Source organism: Bradysia coprophila (assembly GCF_014529535.1).
Source record: "Bradysia coprophila strain Holo2 chromosome X unlocalized genomic scaffold, BU_Bcop_v1 contig_79, whole genome shotgun sequence".
In the NCBI taxonomy this organism is placed as follows: domain Eukaryota; kingdom Metazoa; phylum Arthropoda; class Insecta; order Diptera; family Sciaridae; genus Bradysia; species Bradysia coprophila.
The window spans coordinates 464814-484533 of record NW_023503370.1 but is presented as its reverse complement, the minus strand read 5'-3'; the positions used below and the strand labels follow the sequence as shown (position 1 = coordinate 484533).

At 37.2% G+C, this 19720-nt stretch overlaps 2 protein-coding genes across 2 annotated transcripts in view; both read right to left on the bottom strand.

Annotated features, from left to right (window-relative positions):
* LOC119070363 (nose resistant to fluoxetine protein 6-like) overlaps nt 1–19720 on the bottom strand; it is a 43224-nt gene that overhangs the window by 17703 nt on the left and 5801 nt on the right. The window contains exons 2-3 of the mRNA XM_037174660.1: nt 14482–14486; nt 326–334 (exon numbers count right to left, since the gene is read on the bottom strand). The gene's annotated coding sequence lies outside the window, so the exon portion shown is untranslated. The remainder of the gene's footprint in view (nt 1–325; nt 335–14481; nt 14487–19720) is intronic.
* On the bottom strand, nt 872–19378 carry LOC119070361 (CREB-binding protein). The gene is made up of 17 exons (XM_037174656.1): nt 18007–19378; nt 13574–13794; nt 13313–13487; nt 9730–13188; nt 9363–9652; nt 9027–9184; nt 8861–8941; nt 7850–8786; nt 7551–7787; nt 7258–7488; nt 6790–7187; nt 6480–6729; nt 6236–6352; nt 5956–6168; nt 5584–5829; nt 5088–5348; nt 872–5006 (listed from the first exon to the last, which is right to left on the bottom strand). Exons 1-17 carry the CDS (start codon nt 18092–18094, stop codon nt 4401–4403), a joined length of 7968 nt encoding a protein of 2655 aa, XP_037030551.1. The 5' UTR covers nt 18095–19378; the 3' UTR covers nt 872–4400.

Sequence of the window (19720 nt, the reverse complement as noted above, 5' to 3'; positions counted from 1 at the left end):
TCGTAATAAATTTTATAAATGAACCTTTTTCATATATATATATATATAATTATACTTGCTATTTTATATTAATTTATTATTACCATTATTCATTTAGCTTCATATTTTCTTCATCATTTTTATTTTACATTTTTATAATATTTACAAATAATTCTCCTCGCTCTATATCGTTTTTGTTTTTTTGTTTTTTCTTCTTTTTTTTAATTTTACGTTTAAATGTTTATTGTTACAATTGATTCATTAAAAAAAATAATAATAATAAAACAGAAAAAAAATTGAAATATGAAACAAAGATTATTTTAGTGCCTTTTTTCACGCAATCAACACCAATCGTTTTGGTAAAAAATATAATTTCTAATCATTTTCATCAGAAAGTATATTATAATAATTCTATATTCAAAAAGAAAATATAAGATTAGTAACAAAAATAATTAATTCGATTTCAAATTTATATTTGTTTATCAACTTAAACAAAAAAGAAACGTATGAACGACAAAAAAGTTTTTTTTTAAATTTAATTCTGTATACAATTTATAGTAAATAACCCGACTAATTTATGTACATTTTTTTTCTCTTTTTTGTTACTCTAATTTCACGACGTCTCAGTTTCATTTTTTTTTTCAATTTTTCTGTTTATATTTTCTTACAATGTCCTGCTCTGGTTCGTCTATTATCGAAAATTTACTAAAGATATCTAAAATAATATTCATTTATATATAGCATTCTGGTTGGTTTTGTTTTGTCTTTCTCATCCTTTTTTATTTGTATTTTGCTTCAACATCATCATTTTTTTGGTAATTATTTTTTGTTTTAATAAATTACAAATTAGCGGCTATCTACCCTATCTAACTACATATCAATTGTTTCTTTCTTTCTCTTATATTGCAAAAAAAAAAAAAATATTTACACAAGAAAAAATCGGGGGCATTTATACGTTGAATGATTTGTTTTTGCTTTTTAAAATTTAACTTTTTTTATTTTGAAAAAATAATTTTTTTTATTTCGAATCACAAGAAACACAAATCACCCGAAAAGTTCTTCTAAACAGTGCGGTGTTTAAAAAAATGTACGTCATTGCTTCTTCGGTGTTTTATCTAAATTTTTTGTTTGTTTATTTCTTGTTCACAATTCTCCCTGAAAGGATTTTCATATTTGACCATTTTATTACGGGAGGATTGGTTTTGTTATAAACTATGTCTTGTTTCTTTGTATTTTTTGTTTCTTCTATTTTGTTTATTAGGAAGCCCGGAACATTAAATAAAATGAAACGAAAATATTTTGTAACAACGAATCTGAGGTATTTCATTATTCATTTGTTGTCAACGAAACAGAAATTTTGCTTTTGTGAAACCAAAATTTCGATGACTTGAATAAACATTGCAACCTTTTCATGCAAAATGATTTTTTTGTTGTTTTGTTTTATGGAGTGTGAGAATTGTATTGAAACAGATCACTTCAGTCCAATATTTATTATTCAGTCCACAGTAAAATCCACATTCGATATCCACATTGCTATACATAAGTAATAACGTGGATATAGCATGTGGAACATGTTGGGCTAATAACGTTTTGACAATGTTACTTCTTTATTTTCTCACACTGTCAGTCTTGTTTCCAATAGAAAATCTTTTGTTTGTTGAATTTCATTTTCTTTTTGTGGAAGATTTGGAAACTACTTAGACTGACAGATTGTTCAATGTTTATTTACAATCAAAAACAAATTTGAATTCATTGAAAAATCACACCACACAAAATGTTAAACGAAAAGGGTAAAAGAATGAAATCATCGCAACAATTTTTTTTTTTTTTTATTGATCATACATTGCCTTGACAGATGGCGCTACTACATTGATCAAAACAAAAAAGAAAGACATTGATTTTTACTTAACCAAACTTTGAATTCATCTAGGGACGACGAGTGTGGGACATAAAATATGACACAAAGAAAAATTCCGATTAGCTTTCCCATCAAACCGTTTCCGTTCGAAGTTAATGTTTCCGTAGCGGATCTAAAAATGGGAAATTTTTATTAAGCTTAACAGCAAACACCAGTAATATTGCATACGGTTCAATCGAAACAAAATATGATTTTTCCGTTTCAACTGTTTAAGCTATACGATTTGCATGACACAATGTGTAAAAAAAATGATTAATCCGTCATAAGGCTGCGCGCTGAACGTGACACCTAATATAATTCTAAAATTGAAAAGCATTTCGATCGAAGCCAAAATTGACTTCCATTGACAATCGACCAACTTTTCGCGTAAGGCTTCGGTAAAAAATTTTGTTTAGTAGAAAACTGTAAAAAAATTTCGTTTCTAAAAGATTGCTTCGGTATAATAATTTGTTTAAGTATTGATGTCATTTAGGTTGCGAGCACAATAGGCGCAACACTGAGATAGAAGGAATTTATGACCAGACTAATATACCGTTTACGGTGTGTTTTTCGTATGATGGTTAAGGTTAATCTATGGGAATGGGATGCATATTTCATCTAATCACTACGATGTATTGTCATCTTTTAAAAGCCGCTGCAATGTGATTGGGATTCAATGTGAATCAAAAATGTGTTTTTTTTGTGGTTAAATTTTGGGGTAGAAAATTGTCATCCAATTCACAGACGCACACACACACATAGCATTGTTCATACCGAACAGTTTCAGTTGCTTTTGTCAGAATTCTTTTTTTTGTATAAAAATAATTTGCATTTAGAGACATATAGAGAGTATGTAGCAGCATTTTACCACATAATGGGTTTTACATTTCAGAAGGGTCAAACATGAAAAATCAGATGAACTGCCTATAACACTAATTCGTAGAGAATGTTTAAAAGTAAAAAGAGGTGGAGGAAGATGATGAAAAAAGGGTTTTTAAAGAGTTTCTCTCGAGTGTTCACGATATGATCTCCCGACGAGGAGTAGTTCTTTTTGTGTCGCCAAAAAACTCAAAAGTGAAGACAAAGGGGACCTCATAGTCTCGCATAACGAAAAATGTTGTTTTACAACATATTACACGCACCGTGCGGTTATTTGTTTTTAAATTTTGTTCTAAACAGAAACATACGAATTAAATGCCCGGGCATTGTTTTCTTTCCGTTATAATTGTATAGATTTTTCGTAAATTTTGTGTAAATTTTCATTTATTCATTTAGAAACTAGCTTAACAAAAAAGAAAGACGTAAATATTAGGATACGTACAAGTATAATGCTTCTGTTCATTTTATATTTCGTTTGTTGGTTTTTTTTAAATATTTATTTTTTGAAAACAACAGGAGAAATTTGTGATTTAAGCAAACGGAAGATTTATGTTTGTAGTGGAAACATTTTGGTAAAAATAATTTTTCATTTGCTTAAACTAATTTCGTTTAATGTTCAGTTGGATTTTTGTTTCTTAATTTTTTTTTTTTAAATTTTTATTTAATTTAGATTTGTTCGAAACTTGATTTTTTTTTTTCATTTTATTCTTCGATCAATTACCTTTTTTTTAAACCGACACAAAATTTTTGCTGTCTTGATATTTTCTGATTTCCTACAATTTCACCGATCGAACAAACTTTTTACGATTTTTTTTAAAGTTTTTTAATAAATTATTTAAAAAAAAGAAAACAAACGGGGATTTCTATTTCGTTTTTTTCTGTTTCATTGATGTGTCCGCAGGAAACACACAACTATTCAAATAGGATTTTTTTAATTTTTTTAATTTTATTTTTAACTTTCATCTGAACATAATTTGCGTCCTCTTTTTTTCTTTTTTATTAAATTCATGTTTAACATTTTTAGTTATTAATCACAATATGTACCTAACTTCACTTAATAGATACTTACAACTAAAAAAAGGTTTAAAGTTACAAAAAAAGTAGAAAAATGTTTTTAGCAGGACTTCGATTTCGTCACAAAAAAATGTATTATTTATCTGCGTTAGGGAAATGTTTTTTGTTTTGTTTTTCTTTTTAGTTTGAGTGATTGTGTGTATGAATGGGGTGTAGGAAAGTTCTAATGCGGAAAATAAGAAACAACATATAAACATTCGACTATTATTTTTATAAGTACTGAAAAGTGGGTGTGATTGTTTATTCGGTTTATTTCTCTTATCCAAATCAGATTAAGAGAAAATGAAGAAAAAAAGAATTTTCTTTTTTTCATTCTGTAAAAATATTGATAAATCACTTTCCGAAACTAATGAGTCGTCAAAATTATGATGATGCAAACAATAATCAACAACAAAATATTAAATATCACATACACCGTCATCATCATCATCATCAACATCGATTTTAAAGTCACCGTCGGATTATTTATTATTTCTTCTTTTTTCGCCTGATAAACATAACCGTAACCACTGCACCACGTTCATCACAATTTACGCACTTTTATTGATCACACATCAATCATCATGCGTTACTACAATTGTTCCACAAATTTGGATAGCTGATCTTGGGCGGTCAACTGGATGGAACCGTCATTGGCCGGTCCCATATTGTCGTTGGATGCGGGTGACTGATGCGGATGCATATGATTGTGCATGTCGGGTCCGCCCTGTTGTGGTGCTGGTGAATGACTAGGCAGATGATGTGGACTCGGTTGGGCACGTGGCGATGCTGATGGCTGAGCGCGTGGAGATGGAGCAGCTCGTGGTGACGGTGTCGGTTGTGGACTTTTTATCGGCGGAGGCGATCGGACCGATTGCATCACATGCTGTTGCATGGAATTGTGCGGTGTCGGTGGACCCATTACGTTTTGGTTCATTTGGCCTTGTTGCTGTTGCAGTGACGATTGTAGTACGCCACCTTGTTGATTGTTTGGCGGTTTGAGACCGTGCTGCAGCGCATATTGTTGGTCGGGAGCGAAACCTCCGCCGGGAAAACCGCCCATTGGTGCACGGGCTCGCTGTTGTGGATATGGTGGAAGGTAATTTGATGGCATTTGCATTTGACGTTGTTGCATCATGATTTGTTGTTGTTTCATGAATTGCTGTTGCTGCTGTTGTTGCTGTTGTTGATATCCAACCTGAATTATTTTTTTGATTTTATTTTACCGTTAGCTTGATCCTTTCTGTCGGGATTGAAATCTTTTCAGATTTAGACTTACCGGAACCGGTTGTTGATTAGGAACTCCAGTTTGGCCGAGCATTGAATTTTGCATTACTTGCATTCTATTTGGAGGTATTTGTCCCGGTGGCAGCACTTGTTGTTGTTGTTGCTGCTGTTGCTGCTGCTGCTGCTGCTGATGTTGTTGCTGCTGCTGCTGCTGCTGCTGTTGTTGGTGCTGTTGTTGCATATTACCAACCAGCTGATTACCTCCAGGCTGTGGACCAACTCCACCGGCAGAATTTTGTGTTTGCTGTGAAGCCTAATTTGAAAGAAATTTGAAATTATATTCCCACTTCGTCTCACAAAAAAACAAAATGTACAGTGAACGACATCTCACTGTCATTTTTTTCAGAGAATGTCATTGTGAATTTGCAATGACACAATAAAATTCTCAGAAAAATTTGACAGTGAGACATTTGAGATGTCGTTCACTGTAGCAAGCGGTCAGAAATTCGCAAACAAAATTGGGGAAAAATCTATTTTATATAACTTACTTGTCTCTGCTTGATAAAGGCAGCCATCAATTGAGGATTTGACTTCAAAATTTGAAGAATTTGTGTTTGTTGATCGGGACCGGAAGTTGGATTTTTCAACGTTTGCATTAGTTGTTGTAATGCATGTTTCGGTGCTTGATTGCCTGCATGTTGGCCTTGAACCATTGCACCTGGCTGAACTCCACCAGGGCGCATTACACTCATCATTTGATTGCCACCAGGACCACCAACCATTCCCATCATGCCCTTGGAGAGAAAGGAAAAAGGAAAAAAAATATTGAATTTTACACCTGACAATTTAGCTGACTAACAATTCACGAGTAAACAAGTAAACGAAAAGCCTTTTTCATTAGTCAAAATGGAAAAACTCACCTGTTGTTGTTGCTGTTGTTGCATAGGATTCTGTTGCATCATTTGATTTGGGTTGGGAGGCCTTAGTCCCGGTTGATTGGCATTATTTGGATATCTATGACCCCATTCATTCATTGGCAACAAATTACTACTCGTTCCCGGTCCAGACATCGGCAGATTTTGCTGTTGTTGTTGCTGCTGCTGTTGCTGTTGAGGATTGGGTAGTCCGCCAATCTGGGGAAGGATTTGGAACTTTTAGATGAGAGTTTCAAGTTTATAAGGAGTAAAAAAATGTGCTTACCATTTGCTGTTGCTGCATTCGTTGCATAACAGGTGGTGGCATTTGAACGCCAGTAGGTGCAACTTTACCAAAACCGCCACCATGAGGGACTTGCTGTCTTGCTGCTTCTTCTTGCACCTGCAATTGTAAACGTGAGATATAATCAATCTGACACCGACCAACATCTTTGAATCAACTGAACATTTTTCGGCGAACGCTTAAAGGGCGACTTAAAGGGGACTTGTACATTTAGGTGCATACTGACCTGTTTCACAACTTGCAAGACATTTGCTGGTGGTGTTTGTGTACCAGGTTTCAGACCGATACCCTGATGTGGACTAACCATTCCACCCATCGACGAGACAGGTGAAGACACAGATGATGGACTCATGCTTCCACTTCCACCGGCCATGGGACCTTGAATAGCGGGCAGACTTGATGATATTGTACTTGGTGCCATTGTGCGAGTATTCATAACAGCCATACGACGACGTAACAGTTGCGCTTGTTGTAATCTACAGAATAGAATTTAGAATGAGCTCCAATGGAAACTGTCGAAACTGATGGAGAATTACCTCTGTTGCAATTGTTGTTGCTTGAGTTTGATTTTGATATTGGGACAAAACGGAACCGGACACTTGGCATCCTGGCAATGTTTTGCATGGTAACAGCACAGTGCGATAAGTTGCTTACAAATTGGACAACCACCGTTCGTTTTCCGTTTGCACAATTTCGTGTGGCTGACAACGCGTTTCATCTTCTGGCACGACGGTAACCGACAATTAGCGTCACGACATTGACACGCATGTACCAATGACTGGATGCATCTTTGGATGGACTGTTTACGGGCTTCTTGTGGATTAGCTTGTTGTAAGTCACTCGGCGACGAACCGTCGTCCAGATCAAATCCGAGCTTGTCCATTTCGTGAACATGACCGATTTTCTCCTTACAACCGATACATAGATCATAATCCTGAAATTGGAACAAATAACAAAAGTAGAGGCATATCGATCAGACGCGAAATATAGTGCGAGACACTTACATCACAGACTCTACAATGATATCGTGTTTCCACGTGATTTTTACAATTGTTACAGGTGTACACGAATTTATCTTGTCCTTGGTTGTGAAGTTCGTACAACATGCACAATGTACTAAACTGTGCACGTCGCAGCGACGAGAATTCGAAGTGTTTATCACGAGCTAATGTTAAAAATGCATCACGTCCGTCCATGAGATCACAAGTCATGAGCGGATCAGGGTCTTGTATTGGCTGCAACAAGAAGATAAAATGTAAATCTCACAAATCAGGCCATTTCAAAAGTGCAAACTTACGGCTAAACTAGCTGCTGATTGCGCAGAGTGTAGTCGAATGACAAAGAACACTTCCTTGTGCTTTTCCATTGTAGCAAATATTTTTGCACTGAGATCATTTCCAGTTTGTTGCTCGCTAGACTTTTTACTGTTTTTCCGTTGAGCTGCCTTAGACTTATTTGATTTCTTAGCTTTCTTTTGGCCTTTCTTTTTGTCGTCGCCGCTGGCATCATTTTCGTCGTTCATCGAATTGAAAATCTGAAAATATATTTGGCGAATTAAGTATGGAATCCAATGATCCAATAATTTATTGTCATTACCGCTGCTTCAGCTGCTTCGGCTTGTTTCCGTTTCTCCTCTTCCTCTTGGTCCAACTCTTTGATGCTCTCTTCGAGAACATTTGGCCAGAAGTCACCTTCGAAATAAGGTAGTTCGGCAGCCGACGTCAGTTTATCCTCCATTGCTTGCTTCAAAATATCCTTATAGTCCTGAATAGTTCGCTCAATCATCCCTTTGTCAAGGATTTTCTTGTACCATTCTTGCAGTCTTTTTGGTTTTGGTATTTTCTGATCGATCGGATGGCAATGGAATATGTAATCATCACCTTCGGATGGAGGACAGGCCCATATATGAGCCATCGTATAACCTAATTGCTTAACATAATCCATGTAACCGAGTAGTATTTCATGATAGACGGCAGTTCGATATTGCCTCGGCTTGAAGAAATGCACGGAATCCAAATACGCAATGTACACTCGCCTCGTATTTGGATTGGCACATTCGGAACCGTATTCCTGGACATGCATTCCAAAGAAGCATACATCAACGCCATCCAGCTCTTCGAATGCAAACAGTGCCTTAGCCCGATAGGGGAATTCAGCATTCAGTTCGCCCGATTCGACAAACCGATTTCGCATGCCCGGCTTCACCTCGACCATTTTATCGGAACTCGACAGGACTCGAATGTGAACCTCACCCGCGCCGGCTTCTTTTTTCTTTAAAAAATTATTTACACGCGTTTCGATGTAAATGCCCAGCTTCGTAACGGGCAACCGTTTCGCATTGAATTTATTTTCTTTCCGCTTCGTGCCTTTCTTTTTCATACAATTATCACACACAAAACCGCCCGGCCAAATGCTTTCCAAATATAAAACACAAATTTGGTGTTGCTTTCGACCACAGTCTAGACAATCGACAAATGGCTCGAGTTCCAAGTGGTCATTTTTCATTTCTTTGAATTGATCTTTCTTGATTTGACTGTAAAAATTACAGAACATCAACATACGGTCATCCTGCAAATGGAAATGAAGGAAAAAGAAAAAAAAACTTACGTTTGAGACTGTGACTGTTCATCACCGAGTGTTACAGTATCTCCAGGTATATCGTTGAAACATTTTTGGCAAAAGGTGTATCTGAAGACGTAAAATGTGATAAATAAAAAACCAACATTGAGTTTTGGGTGGACGAGAGTGTCTCCAAGATAGACGGAACACGTACCTATTTTGGTAGCTAAAATATTTTGCGTCTCTAGGAATCGTGCACAACTGTTTGCCATAGCAACACAGCACTTGCGGATTAAAGGTGTACTTTCGCCCGCAGCAGTAGCCTAGTGCTTGCATGACTGGATCGATTTCTTGTTCAAAGACTTCCGATAGCTGAAATAAAATTCAAATTTCACAAATCTGTACACAAGCTAGACATTCTACTTCCACGTGAATGTCAATTAGAATCAATGCATCAAAACATAGGATGCACTAAGCTACACAAGGCCGATTACTGACAACTCAATCTCAAGCATTGCTATTCAGCGAAAGAAACGAAATGACAACTTACCCTGGTACAGTATCGATACACTCTGGATGTTTTTCGGTTATACAGCCAAGCGTTGTCAAACATTAGCCACACGTCTTCCACATATTCCCACGGGTCCGAGTACTGACCAGAGCTTAGTTTGTACTGAATGGTACTGAGATCCATGGGCTTCCGAACGATTTCAAAATAGTCCGGTATGCCAAGCGAATTTGGATCGACAGGCTGTCGGAATGGTAATGACTCGGGATCTTGACGATAGATTTTCTCTAATGTGGGCATTAGGGCTTGTCGAAGCTCTTCTGGTTTGAATACTGTGCAAAAAAATGGAACAAAATGGTAAAGGTTTAGTGAATCGGAAGAATGTGGCAAGGATAAAGTCATCACTCACAGCACTTCTTCTTTTTGTCTAATTCATTTGGTTGAATTGGTTGAGGAACAACTGGTTTCGTATCACTTTTGGTGCCATCTGAATTGGATGGTGACATTGGTTCGTCTTTAATTTCCTCCTTCGGTTGAATAGTTTCTGAATGATCGACATCCATCGGTTCAGTTTTAATTGTTTGTTTGATATTCATTTCGCTGTTAATATTCTTTCCGCCGCCTGATGCACCCGACGAACTGTAATCGTCATCTCCTTCTTTTTTGATATCAATCTCCTGCTTTATTTCACACTTTCCTTTATTGTTGTTATCTGGTGACTGGGAATCTTCGTCCCGATCTCGAGCTGCTGCTTCCAATGCGGCTCGTTGCGATGATAAGCTATTTGTCATCGGTCTTGATTGCAACGGTCGCTCGGATGCACTAGATCCACCTTTTCCTATTGACGTTGCCATCTGACTCGAAGACATGATGCCCGATGTTGGCGTCGTCGACGGCGTTGTTATTGGACCACTGTTTGAATGAGACGGAGATAACAGCGACGGAGGTGGCGTTGGCTCCGGTGCCGACTGAATTAGCGATGAGACACTTGGCGGATTCGGTGTACTCACTGGAATTGGTCCGTTCGAAGATAGACTTGGCGATGGACTCGGAACTGGAATTATTGAATTACCGCTATTGTCCGTTTGCGTTGGTGTTGGTGGCATACCAGTTCGTCCATTATTGAACGTACTGTTGTTTTGCTGCTGTTGCATTTGATTATTACTAAATGGTGATGGAGCTTGTGGAATAACGTTCGATTGCTGATTTTGTGAGACCATATTTACATTGACCATTCTAGATTTTATAATGTCCGATAAGCTGTGATTGTGATTGGACATACTGGTTGGCCCATTAGAGCTCATAAATTGGTTGTTCTGCTGTTGGGTGCTAGTTGAAGGTGGTTGATTTTGTTGTTGTCCGAATGGTGACAAAACTGAATTTGGTACAAGCATGTTCTGATTGGTTTGTTGGCTATTCGGACTAGGTCCTGGCCCAACAACCATATTACCGTGTGATTGTTGTTGACCAGTGAACTGCATTCGATTTTGAGGTATTCCTAACATACTTGGTGAATGACTTCTTAGACCGCTAGGTTGTTGAGGACCTTGCTGTGGTCCTTGTTGTTGACCCATCATTCCAGGCATGGGGCCACGTAATGCATTGACAATTCCAGTTGGACCGGCACTGTTCAAAACATTTTGAGATCCAGTTGAAATTCCCGTGCTCGAACTACTGGGACCGGTGGGTCGCATTGCTTGGGTCTGCTGCGCTGATTGTTGAATTCCACCGACTGCTCCACCCGTTTGTTGCATTTGCTGTTGCATTTGTTGGTCTCTCCGCTTCTGGCGTTTTTCTTCCAATTCTTTTTGAATTTTGTATATCTTTTCCGCTAGCAGATGATAGTATTCGGACCTGCAATTTGCCATTTCGTACATGTCACCTTCGACTTTCTTCGCGTACGCAACCAAATTGTGCATACGTTTGTCGAGCATTGCGGCTGGATCAGGCGTTGGAAAGATTGCCTGTACTAATTTGTGTACGAGATGGTTCCGCAGATCGGGTGTAATTGAATTATGCCAATCTTTTGTACCGGTAACAGGAACAGCTTGAACTTGACTGGGTTGAAAACCCATTTGTAATTGACCAATGCTTGGTCCGTTCGGATTTTCTACGCCAAACAATTGAATGTTGACAGATTGTGGAATGTTTGAGAGACTGTGAGGCGCTGACTGTCCCTGAAGCTGTGATGGCTGTGATTGTTGTTGATTGGGCAAACCTTGTGGCAGCGATTGTTGTTGATTTTGCTGTTGATTTTGTTGCTGATTTTGTTGTTGTGTTTGTTGCTGGGATTGCTGCTGTTGCGATGGAAGAGTTTGCGGCAAAGCTTGCTGCTGATTTTGCTGTGATTGTTGTGACTGTTGTAAATTTTGTTGTTGTTGCTGTTGCTGCTGTTGTTGTTGCTGCTGCTGCTGCTGTTGGATCATACTTTGCCCACTAGTACCAACTATTTGATTCACTTGATTGCCACTGATTTCATTTTGTGGTAGAAGTAGATTGTTTGTCATAATTTGATTCGAGTTTGGTGGTCCTTGATTCGGAGGAACGATGACCCTTACCACCTGATTCATATTGGGTGCAGTCATACGCAGGCTTTGTCTTGGACCTTGTGCTACTTGTGGTGTTATTGCATTGGATGGCATCATATTAGATGAGGATGAGGATGAAGATGAAGATGTGGGGCAATTGAGAAGCGTATCATAATTTCGCCGAATATCTTGATTCGCAGTTTGTTGTTGCTGCTGCTGTTGTTGTTGCTGTTGTTGTTGCTGCTGTTGTTGCTGCTGCTGTTGTTGTTGTTGTTGCTGCTGCTGCTGCTGTTGTTGTACATTGCCTTGTTGTTGCGGTTGTACCTGTTGTTGAGTGGGGTCTGGTTGAACTGGATTCACAGCAGGTGAACTTCCAGCAGTAGGTCCAGCATTGTTTGCATATTTACCAGCTTGCTTTAAGGGCAAACACACAGGACAATCTTGTCGTGCACAATTTTTCCAATGAGTAATTATTTGACGCGACGATGAACAATGCGGTACGGTGCAGTCTTTGTTCATTTTACAGTTGGTCATATGTCCGAGAACTTCTTTCATCGTTTTGCAATGATTCAAATTGCATTTGGATTGCTGGTTCGGATTCTCGATCTCCCTTCGCGCGCACTTGTGCGCATGCAGTAACAAAACCAGTTGTTGTTGGATTAACTTTCGTTTCTCCGGATCGGCATGAATGGGCCCTGCTGCATTGACACTAGGTGCCATGTTGTTTTGATTTTGGTTAGCCGACAATGGACGTGGCTGAGCGCCAGTTGGAGCACCAGATTGTGGTTGTGCGGGCGACGGAGCTGGTGGTTGTGCTTTTCCCGCCATTCCACCTTCATTATTTGCACCGCCAGGAACCATATTGATGCCGCCAGGACCACCAATAATGTTGCCCTGCATAACCATATTGGAGACTCGTTGCTGCGGTGCAACTATTCGTTGTTGTTGTTGCGCTCCTGTGATTATATTTGGGCCACCTTGTTGATTCGGTCCGCCATAATCGAAATTATTGTTAGGTCCTCCTGGCATCGAATTCATGTTTCCCATTTGTAAATTTGGCGCTTGCATTCTCGGTCCGCCCATCATGTGTGCACGCGGTCCCATATGTCCGGGCTGTCCCTGTTGTACATTTACTCTTCCCATCATCGGTCCATTAGGAATACCACCAGGATGATGCATTCCCTGATTCGGTTGGCCTGGTTGTGCCATCAACGGACCAGACTGTTTATTTAGACTATTTACAACTAATCCGCCGCCTACCATTGGCACTCCACCGATGCCACTCATATTGCTGTTTGTCATAATCATACCGCCGACAGATCCACCTCCTCTATTCATAACTGAAGAGACAAAAAAAAAGGAAAATTTCAGGAAATGAAAAACAATTAGAAAATCATTCGAATATTTAGATCTCTCTCGCTTTCTCTGTCTTCATCTCAATACATCATAACAAAATGTTCTTACCTTGCATCGTACTCAACGGCTGAGTACCATTGTTTGCTATTGATAGTGGCATTGAATTCATTCCGACGCCAAGTGTATTTGGCATACTGGATTGAACTAAGGTTGACTGAAGATTTGGGCTTTTGTTGTTCAGTTGGCCCATTGTGAGTGCATTTATATTTCCTTTTATCGTTCCCTGTTAAATTTCCCAAACAAACAAAAAAATATTTTGTTCAGCAAACCTAAACAAACCTGTGTTTGATTTATACAATATAATATTACCTGTTGCATGAGATGCTGCAGTTGTTGTTGCTGTTGTTGCTGTTGCAATTGCCTTTGCAAAACAACACTCGAAACTCCCGGATCTTCGCCGTTAAGATTGCCTGGTCCAGGACCTTGAGCTGGGGGTTTATTTGGAGTAAATTGGTCGGCCCAACTATTACCACTAGATACAAGTTCATCGGGTAAATTGTCTTCCAGGCCGAAAATATCGAGCATATTATCTGAAATGTTTAGATAACGTTTCGTTTATACAAACGGTGAAGAAGAAAACACCACCAGATTCGATGTAAAGTTTATGGTTGGCACGAGGTAAATTTCCATTTTCATTCAAAATGACAATCTACCTACATAAAAGCGGAATCGAGTAACAGATTTTCGCTGTAGAAAACCATCTTAAAATTCAAATTACAATTTGAAGCTAATGAAATTGAGGTGATGTTGCGGTTTATTCGTTGCGTTTTGTAAACATTCAACGTAAGTTTTGCATCCTATCAAGTTCGGTTTATATGCAATTTCAATCACAATTGTGCGTTTTTCATTTTACACTGATAAAATGTGCAAATAGAAGAAAAATATCGATTCACCTAAACCCTTTACCGGTAAATTACATGAAAACTTGTGTAGACACGTTGTCCGATTCTGACGCTTTTCGACACATTTTTATTGTGAAATCCGTGGGGAACATAATGTTTGAACAGAATGAGTGCTAGCTACTTTTTCATTCAGAGTTGACTATACTAGTCCCTCGAGTCCGAATATTTAGTGACACAAATTGTGGAGCGGTGCCAGTCGCTCAGTCAGACGTCATTGCGAGCGTCATCGGCAGAGATTGCGCTATAAAATATTTTCTGTGACTGCATTCTGGGAACAAATTATGAGATCGAGATAAAAACGCGTACAAAATTAGTACGGACTTGGGTCAGATTTTTTAAAAAGCTCATCAATCGCTAAAAAAAACACTTTTGTAGTTTATGGAATCAAGTTCATAAATCGGTGAAATGAAACTTTGACAGAAAATGTATGGGTTATCTGTCAAAATCTTCAGCTCGTGTAGAAAAATGTATGAGAATTTCATTTCACCGACGAAAGCTGGGACTATTTTTTTGGAAATTCGGGAAATTTGGAAACATACACGCACGGAATTTTGAAAACTGACACATTTCTGTGTTTTGCTTGAATTTTTGATTTCTCCACATAAAAATACATGCAAAATTCACAAAAAAAAACAGTTAACCAGAAAGCAGAAAATGTGTCGGTTTTCAAAATTCCGTGAGTGTATCTGTGAAGTTTTGGAGAAATTTGAAAGATCTTTTTTGGAGAAAATTAAGAAATTTAAAAAATAAGAAACTGATTTCTCAAAGTAGTCCCTGTCATATAGTGCAGTCCATAAAGCAATTTTTAGTAGAAACATTTACAGTGCAGCTTCAAGCTCTCCCAAAAGCACATCCAATTGTATTCTAACCTGTAGATGCAGAATAATTAAGTCTATCTTTGTGGGCCTCTTCTTGTAAGAATGGATTAAGTAGTGGTTTTGGAGAGATTGAAGCAGCAGATGCCTCGTAAACGTTTGGACTTATCGACTTCACTAACATTAACGACATAGTAAATCTGGACAGCATTCGAAAAATTGAATTATGTACAAACTAAAAAATGTGCAAAGCGTGTCGTTCCAACGTATAAAAATTTTCTATTCCGCAGAAACTAATTCCCCTTTGTGTAAATTTTTTTTTTTAAAAATGCAGTCTTCGGATGTCATACTTAGAATTAACTGACTAGACCATAGCTTTATTTCCACTCTCACCCTGTTTATATTTTACAATTCATAATCAAAACACTTCTCGAACAATTGGAAATGGTTAGCATTTAACACTTCGATTTTATCAACGAACGTGATGTCAAGAAATAACTTGATCGATCTTACTCTTTCATTCGGAAGCGGTTTACCATCTGTTCGGCATTTTGAACACAAGCAGTGAAATTTCTACTTTCCGAATGGGAATGTTAAACAGCAAAAAAAGAAGGAAATCACAGATACGCGAAAGAATCGCATGTCCCGTCGTTGTAATCTCTTTGTTCTCTTTTAATAATTTTAATCGAATTATTTATACGTTATGTGTTAGAACATGATCGAACGCCACCTCCATCCCTTCAGAGAATTTATTTTATTTCTCCTACAAACTTCATTTTAGTAATTATGTGTGCAGGCCAAATGTCTTGATCTTCGTGTCGTTCGGCTATTCTATCGATTCGTTTTGGATTTAGTATACGAAAAATGAATGAAGTGGCATGACTTTTTGAAGTCAGAAGTTAGAAACAAAGATAAGAAAATTGAAGTTTTTTTTTTGTTGTCGATTCTTCTCTTAAAAAAAAGAAATTGAAAATTTAAAAATTTCGATTGAGGCGTCAGACAAACTATTTCTAACTGTTTGAGAAGTGTTTTGATTTTCAATTGTAAAACATAAACAAACAGGGTGAGAGTGAAATATTGCAACAATACCTTCAGTTGACTTTAAATATTATGTCAGTAGACAGTAGTTTCTGATATTCGTAATTTCGTCTTAAGGGATCATTCATAAATCTCGTCAAAGGTAAAACATGCGTGTTATATGGTCTATGTGCAGGACATAATCTGATAATCTGAAAAAATGAGGACCCAAAGATGGTGGTTAGGTTACGTCTAAAAGGAGAAAACATTTTGTTTCGTTGAGCCTTAATTTTTATTTCTCTTTCTCATTAATTACTTCAAATAATAATAATTTTGCATTAAAACTGATGTATGCACAAATTGTACAGCACAATTCACAACAGTTGAAAATATTTTGAAGCAATTCCGTCACCACAACAATTCGTTAGAGAATAGAAAACAGAGAACAAAACTAGCATTTTGGCTATAACGCGTTGGACAACGATTTTCGTTTCATCTGTGGTCAGAATTGCTTATGCTAGCATCGCGATAGCATTATGGCAATAGTGGTTGTAAATGGCTTGTAGATTTTAAATTAGAAAGAAAATTTCTCGATGTACACAACAACCTCAATCGATGCCACAAAAAAATGGGAAAGGAATTTGATGAAATGAAAAGTTTGTCAGAGACGCAATGGAGACAGGCTAACAGAGCATAGAAGTAAGTGGTCCAGTAGTCCAGTCAAAATTTATAGTGATAGACTTTCGGACCATTCTATCATAATGAAAAATGTTTACGAAAAGCTGGTAAACAGCGGTAAACAATTAACAATTGTCCCATCCAAAACATTTTGTCACAGGACTCGTCATCTGGACAGATTAATTTTGTCATTGTTCTTTTTGTTGAGTGTGTTGGTATACATTGGGACACTGACACTGACGTTTTTTTTTTATAACTTATTATTCCACCATTGACCAAATTCCTAATTCAACTGATTCCAGGACAAAATTACGAAATACGAAATTCAAGAATCGGACACTTCATAAACCAAATTAAATTTTACCAAACTGGTCCAAAAAACTAACAAAATTATAGAAAACGTCATGAATAAAATTACCGGTAAATTTTCTACAATAGCACTTGTAATAAATATCACCCCAAAACGTTTAGAAATTCTGAACATGAACTGTCAAAATAAAACCGATACACGCACACTAAATGAAAATATTTAATTTCTATGCAACAAAAACTGTATGTTTGTCTCTCGGCAGCACCGGCATCCTGAGCCTTTTTTATGGACAAAGGAGGACCATACCGATGGAATATACTTTTCACGGTCATCACAGGAAACAAAAAGTGAACGCCAAAAACATTTATCAACAACGAAATGTATGGTAAGTTTGTGGACAATAGCCACATATAGAGAGAGAGTGAGAGTATTCCACCATAACTCGATGGATATTCAAAAATAGAAAAACGCACAGCTTAAGAACACACAACTGCATTTCACTGAATGACACATTACATATTCCTACCAAACAACACCATGTCTCTTTCATTGTTATGAATTGAAACAACGCAAATCGCTGTCATAATATGAACGCAAATTTTACACTCTTGGATCGAGTTGGACCGAAAAGCCTAAAAAAAGTCTACGCTGACTAAAACAATGTAAAAATAAAACTTAAGAATTTTGACAAGCCACCTTGCGCATATTATTGTATACATATCGTCTCGATTGACACGGAAAAAAGACAGGGCAGTGCCAAACAATGAAGAAAAGCAGCGGGTTCGTCGATTAAAGGAAAATATATTTAACACCAAACCGTACGTTGCGTACACTATCATCAATGGCAAGGTGTTCATTGCTTGTAATTTCGTACATTGGTCTAGAGACACTATCAATTCCACAGAGTAACTCAGAATTAAAGAGACAAACACACTGCACATAAATAATGTTTGATTGGCACTTGATAATAATAATTGAAGAGGACAATTTAATGAATGGAAGGATTTAATTGGTACTTACCGGACGTATCTGGAGGACCTTGCTGAAATCCATCATTTCGCAATTTGACTCGCTTCTGCGGTGGCTGCTCGTCCATATGATCGGCCATGACGAGGCAGCCAATGTATTATTCGTCAATGTTCTTAATATTTTCTTATTTTACTCGCGTAATGATTTTGGTTGGTTGGTTCGGTTTTTTAATCCTTTTTTTTCTTTTCTTTTTTCAATTTTTATTTGTTATGATTCTTTAGTAAGTTTTTGTTTTTCTTCTTCTTTTTTATATGCAATTTTTGCCTTAACACTTAAACACACGAAATACTCCGTTTCAACTTGCTTTCATGGATACAGACGATGGTCGTTTCAGATTTGTTGTACAAATTCCACATGTGTACAATTCGGCTAAATAATGATGGAACTGAGGTTGAAGGTATTTTTGATGTGCATTTTTGGTACAGGCTGCCTTGTCCGAAAATGCATTGCTGCGGCGATTTATGTATTCTTAATCTCTCGAAGACGCAGCAGTCCATTGCACCACGATACATGACACATTTCTTCCTCGGGATGAATTATAGGATTCCTTTTCTTGTTCGGCCGTTTCTCCACTCCGTTCCGTATTTTTTGTGTACGCTTTTTTCTCGTTCCGAAACTCTTGTCAAAATAAGTTGCCTCTTTGCATGCAAACCAAAACTGAATTTTGACCGAATGGATTCTGCTTGGATACGTTTTTGACGTACGAAACGAAGAAAATAAAAAACAAATCCGATTCTCGGTTATTATTTCTTTTTTGAGAAGCAAAACAATTTAACCAATTTTTTTCCGTTTTAAATAACTTTTATACCGACGATTCATATCATTTTTCAGCCACAATCGCTTGCCATAATTTTTCTCAAATGAAATTTCTGTCCGTAATTTTTTTTTAAATAAATTTTAGCAAATATTTTCTTATTTCGATTTTGCAATATCAAAATTCGCTTTTCTTTTTGGAAAATATTTCACGTATTATTTTCTTTCATTTAAAATGTTTTTCGGATTGAAAAATAAAAGCTGTGTATCGAGAGTATTCAATTCGCTGTGTATCGAAAAAACGTAATATTTCGACGACTTTGCGATGCGGTGAGAAACTCTTGTAACTCCGATACCGAACAAAAAAAAACCTCTCACAATGGAGCGTAGTCTATTGCACTAAAACACTTCTTGAAAATCGTCATCAAAATCCACCAAATTGCATAAATCCTCGACTCATTTTATGCTAAATCACTTCGAACACAAATTATAATCAATTTGAACAATTAAAAACTACACTAAATAGCAATTATATCAACAAGAAATTTCCCAAAAAAATTACTTTAGTCGCGATTATTAAAATGGCGGTGTTGATGTGAAAAAGTTGCAAAGCGCAGGTTATATGAAATGTCGGTTTTCATGGCTATGAGAATTAACATTGGTCGAAGATAATCACGTGACACCAAATGCTAGATGACGATTGGTCTAATTGGTTCCGTCTTATGCTCAACGATGTCGCTGACGTGAACGTACTGGGATCGGTAACATTTTAGGCACGGAGCAGCGGAAATAAATTAAATTTTTTATTTTCTAAATGTTGGTGAAAATTTTGTAGAAGATTTCGTTTTCAGAAATTTAATTACCGCACGACATCAATATACAAGACGAAGAATATTTAAGTTGAATTGCATTTCGAAATGTTTTTTTGAAACATTTCTGACAAATGGTGGAG

What these genes read in the sequence shown, in the direction of transcription:
- LOC119070361 (XM_037174656.1), bottom strand. Translation starts at nt 18,094, where the DNA reads ATGGCCGATCATATGGACGAGCAGCCACCGCAGAAGCGAGTCAAATTG. An exon ending in TATTTTAGCTACCAAAATAG is followed by an intron (nt 8,942 to 9,026) that starts GTACGTGTTCCG and finishes TTACGTCTTCAG; the next exon opens with ATACACCTTTTGCCAAAAAT. An exon ending in CCGAAGCAGCTGAAGCAGCG is followed by an intron (nt 7,788 to 7,849) that starts GTAATGACAATA and finishes ATATATTTTCAG; the next exon opens with ATTTTCAATTCGATGAACGA.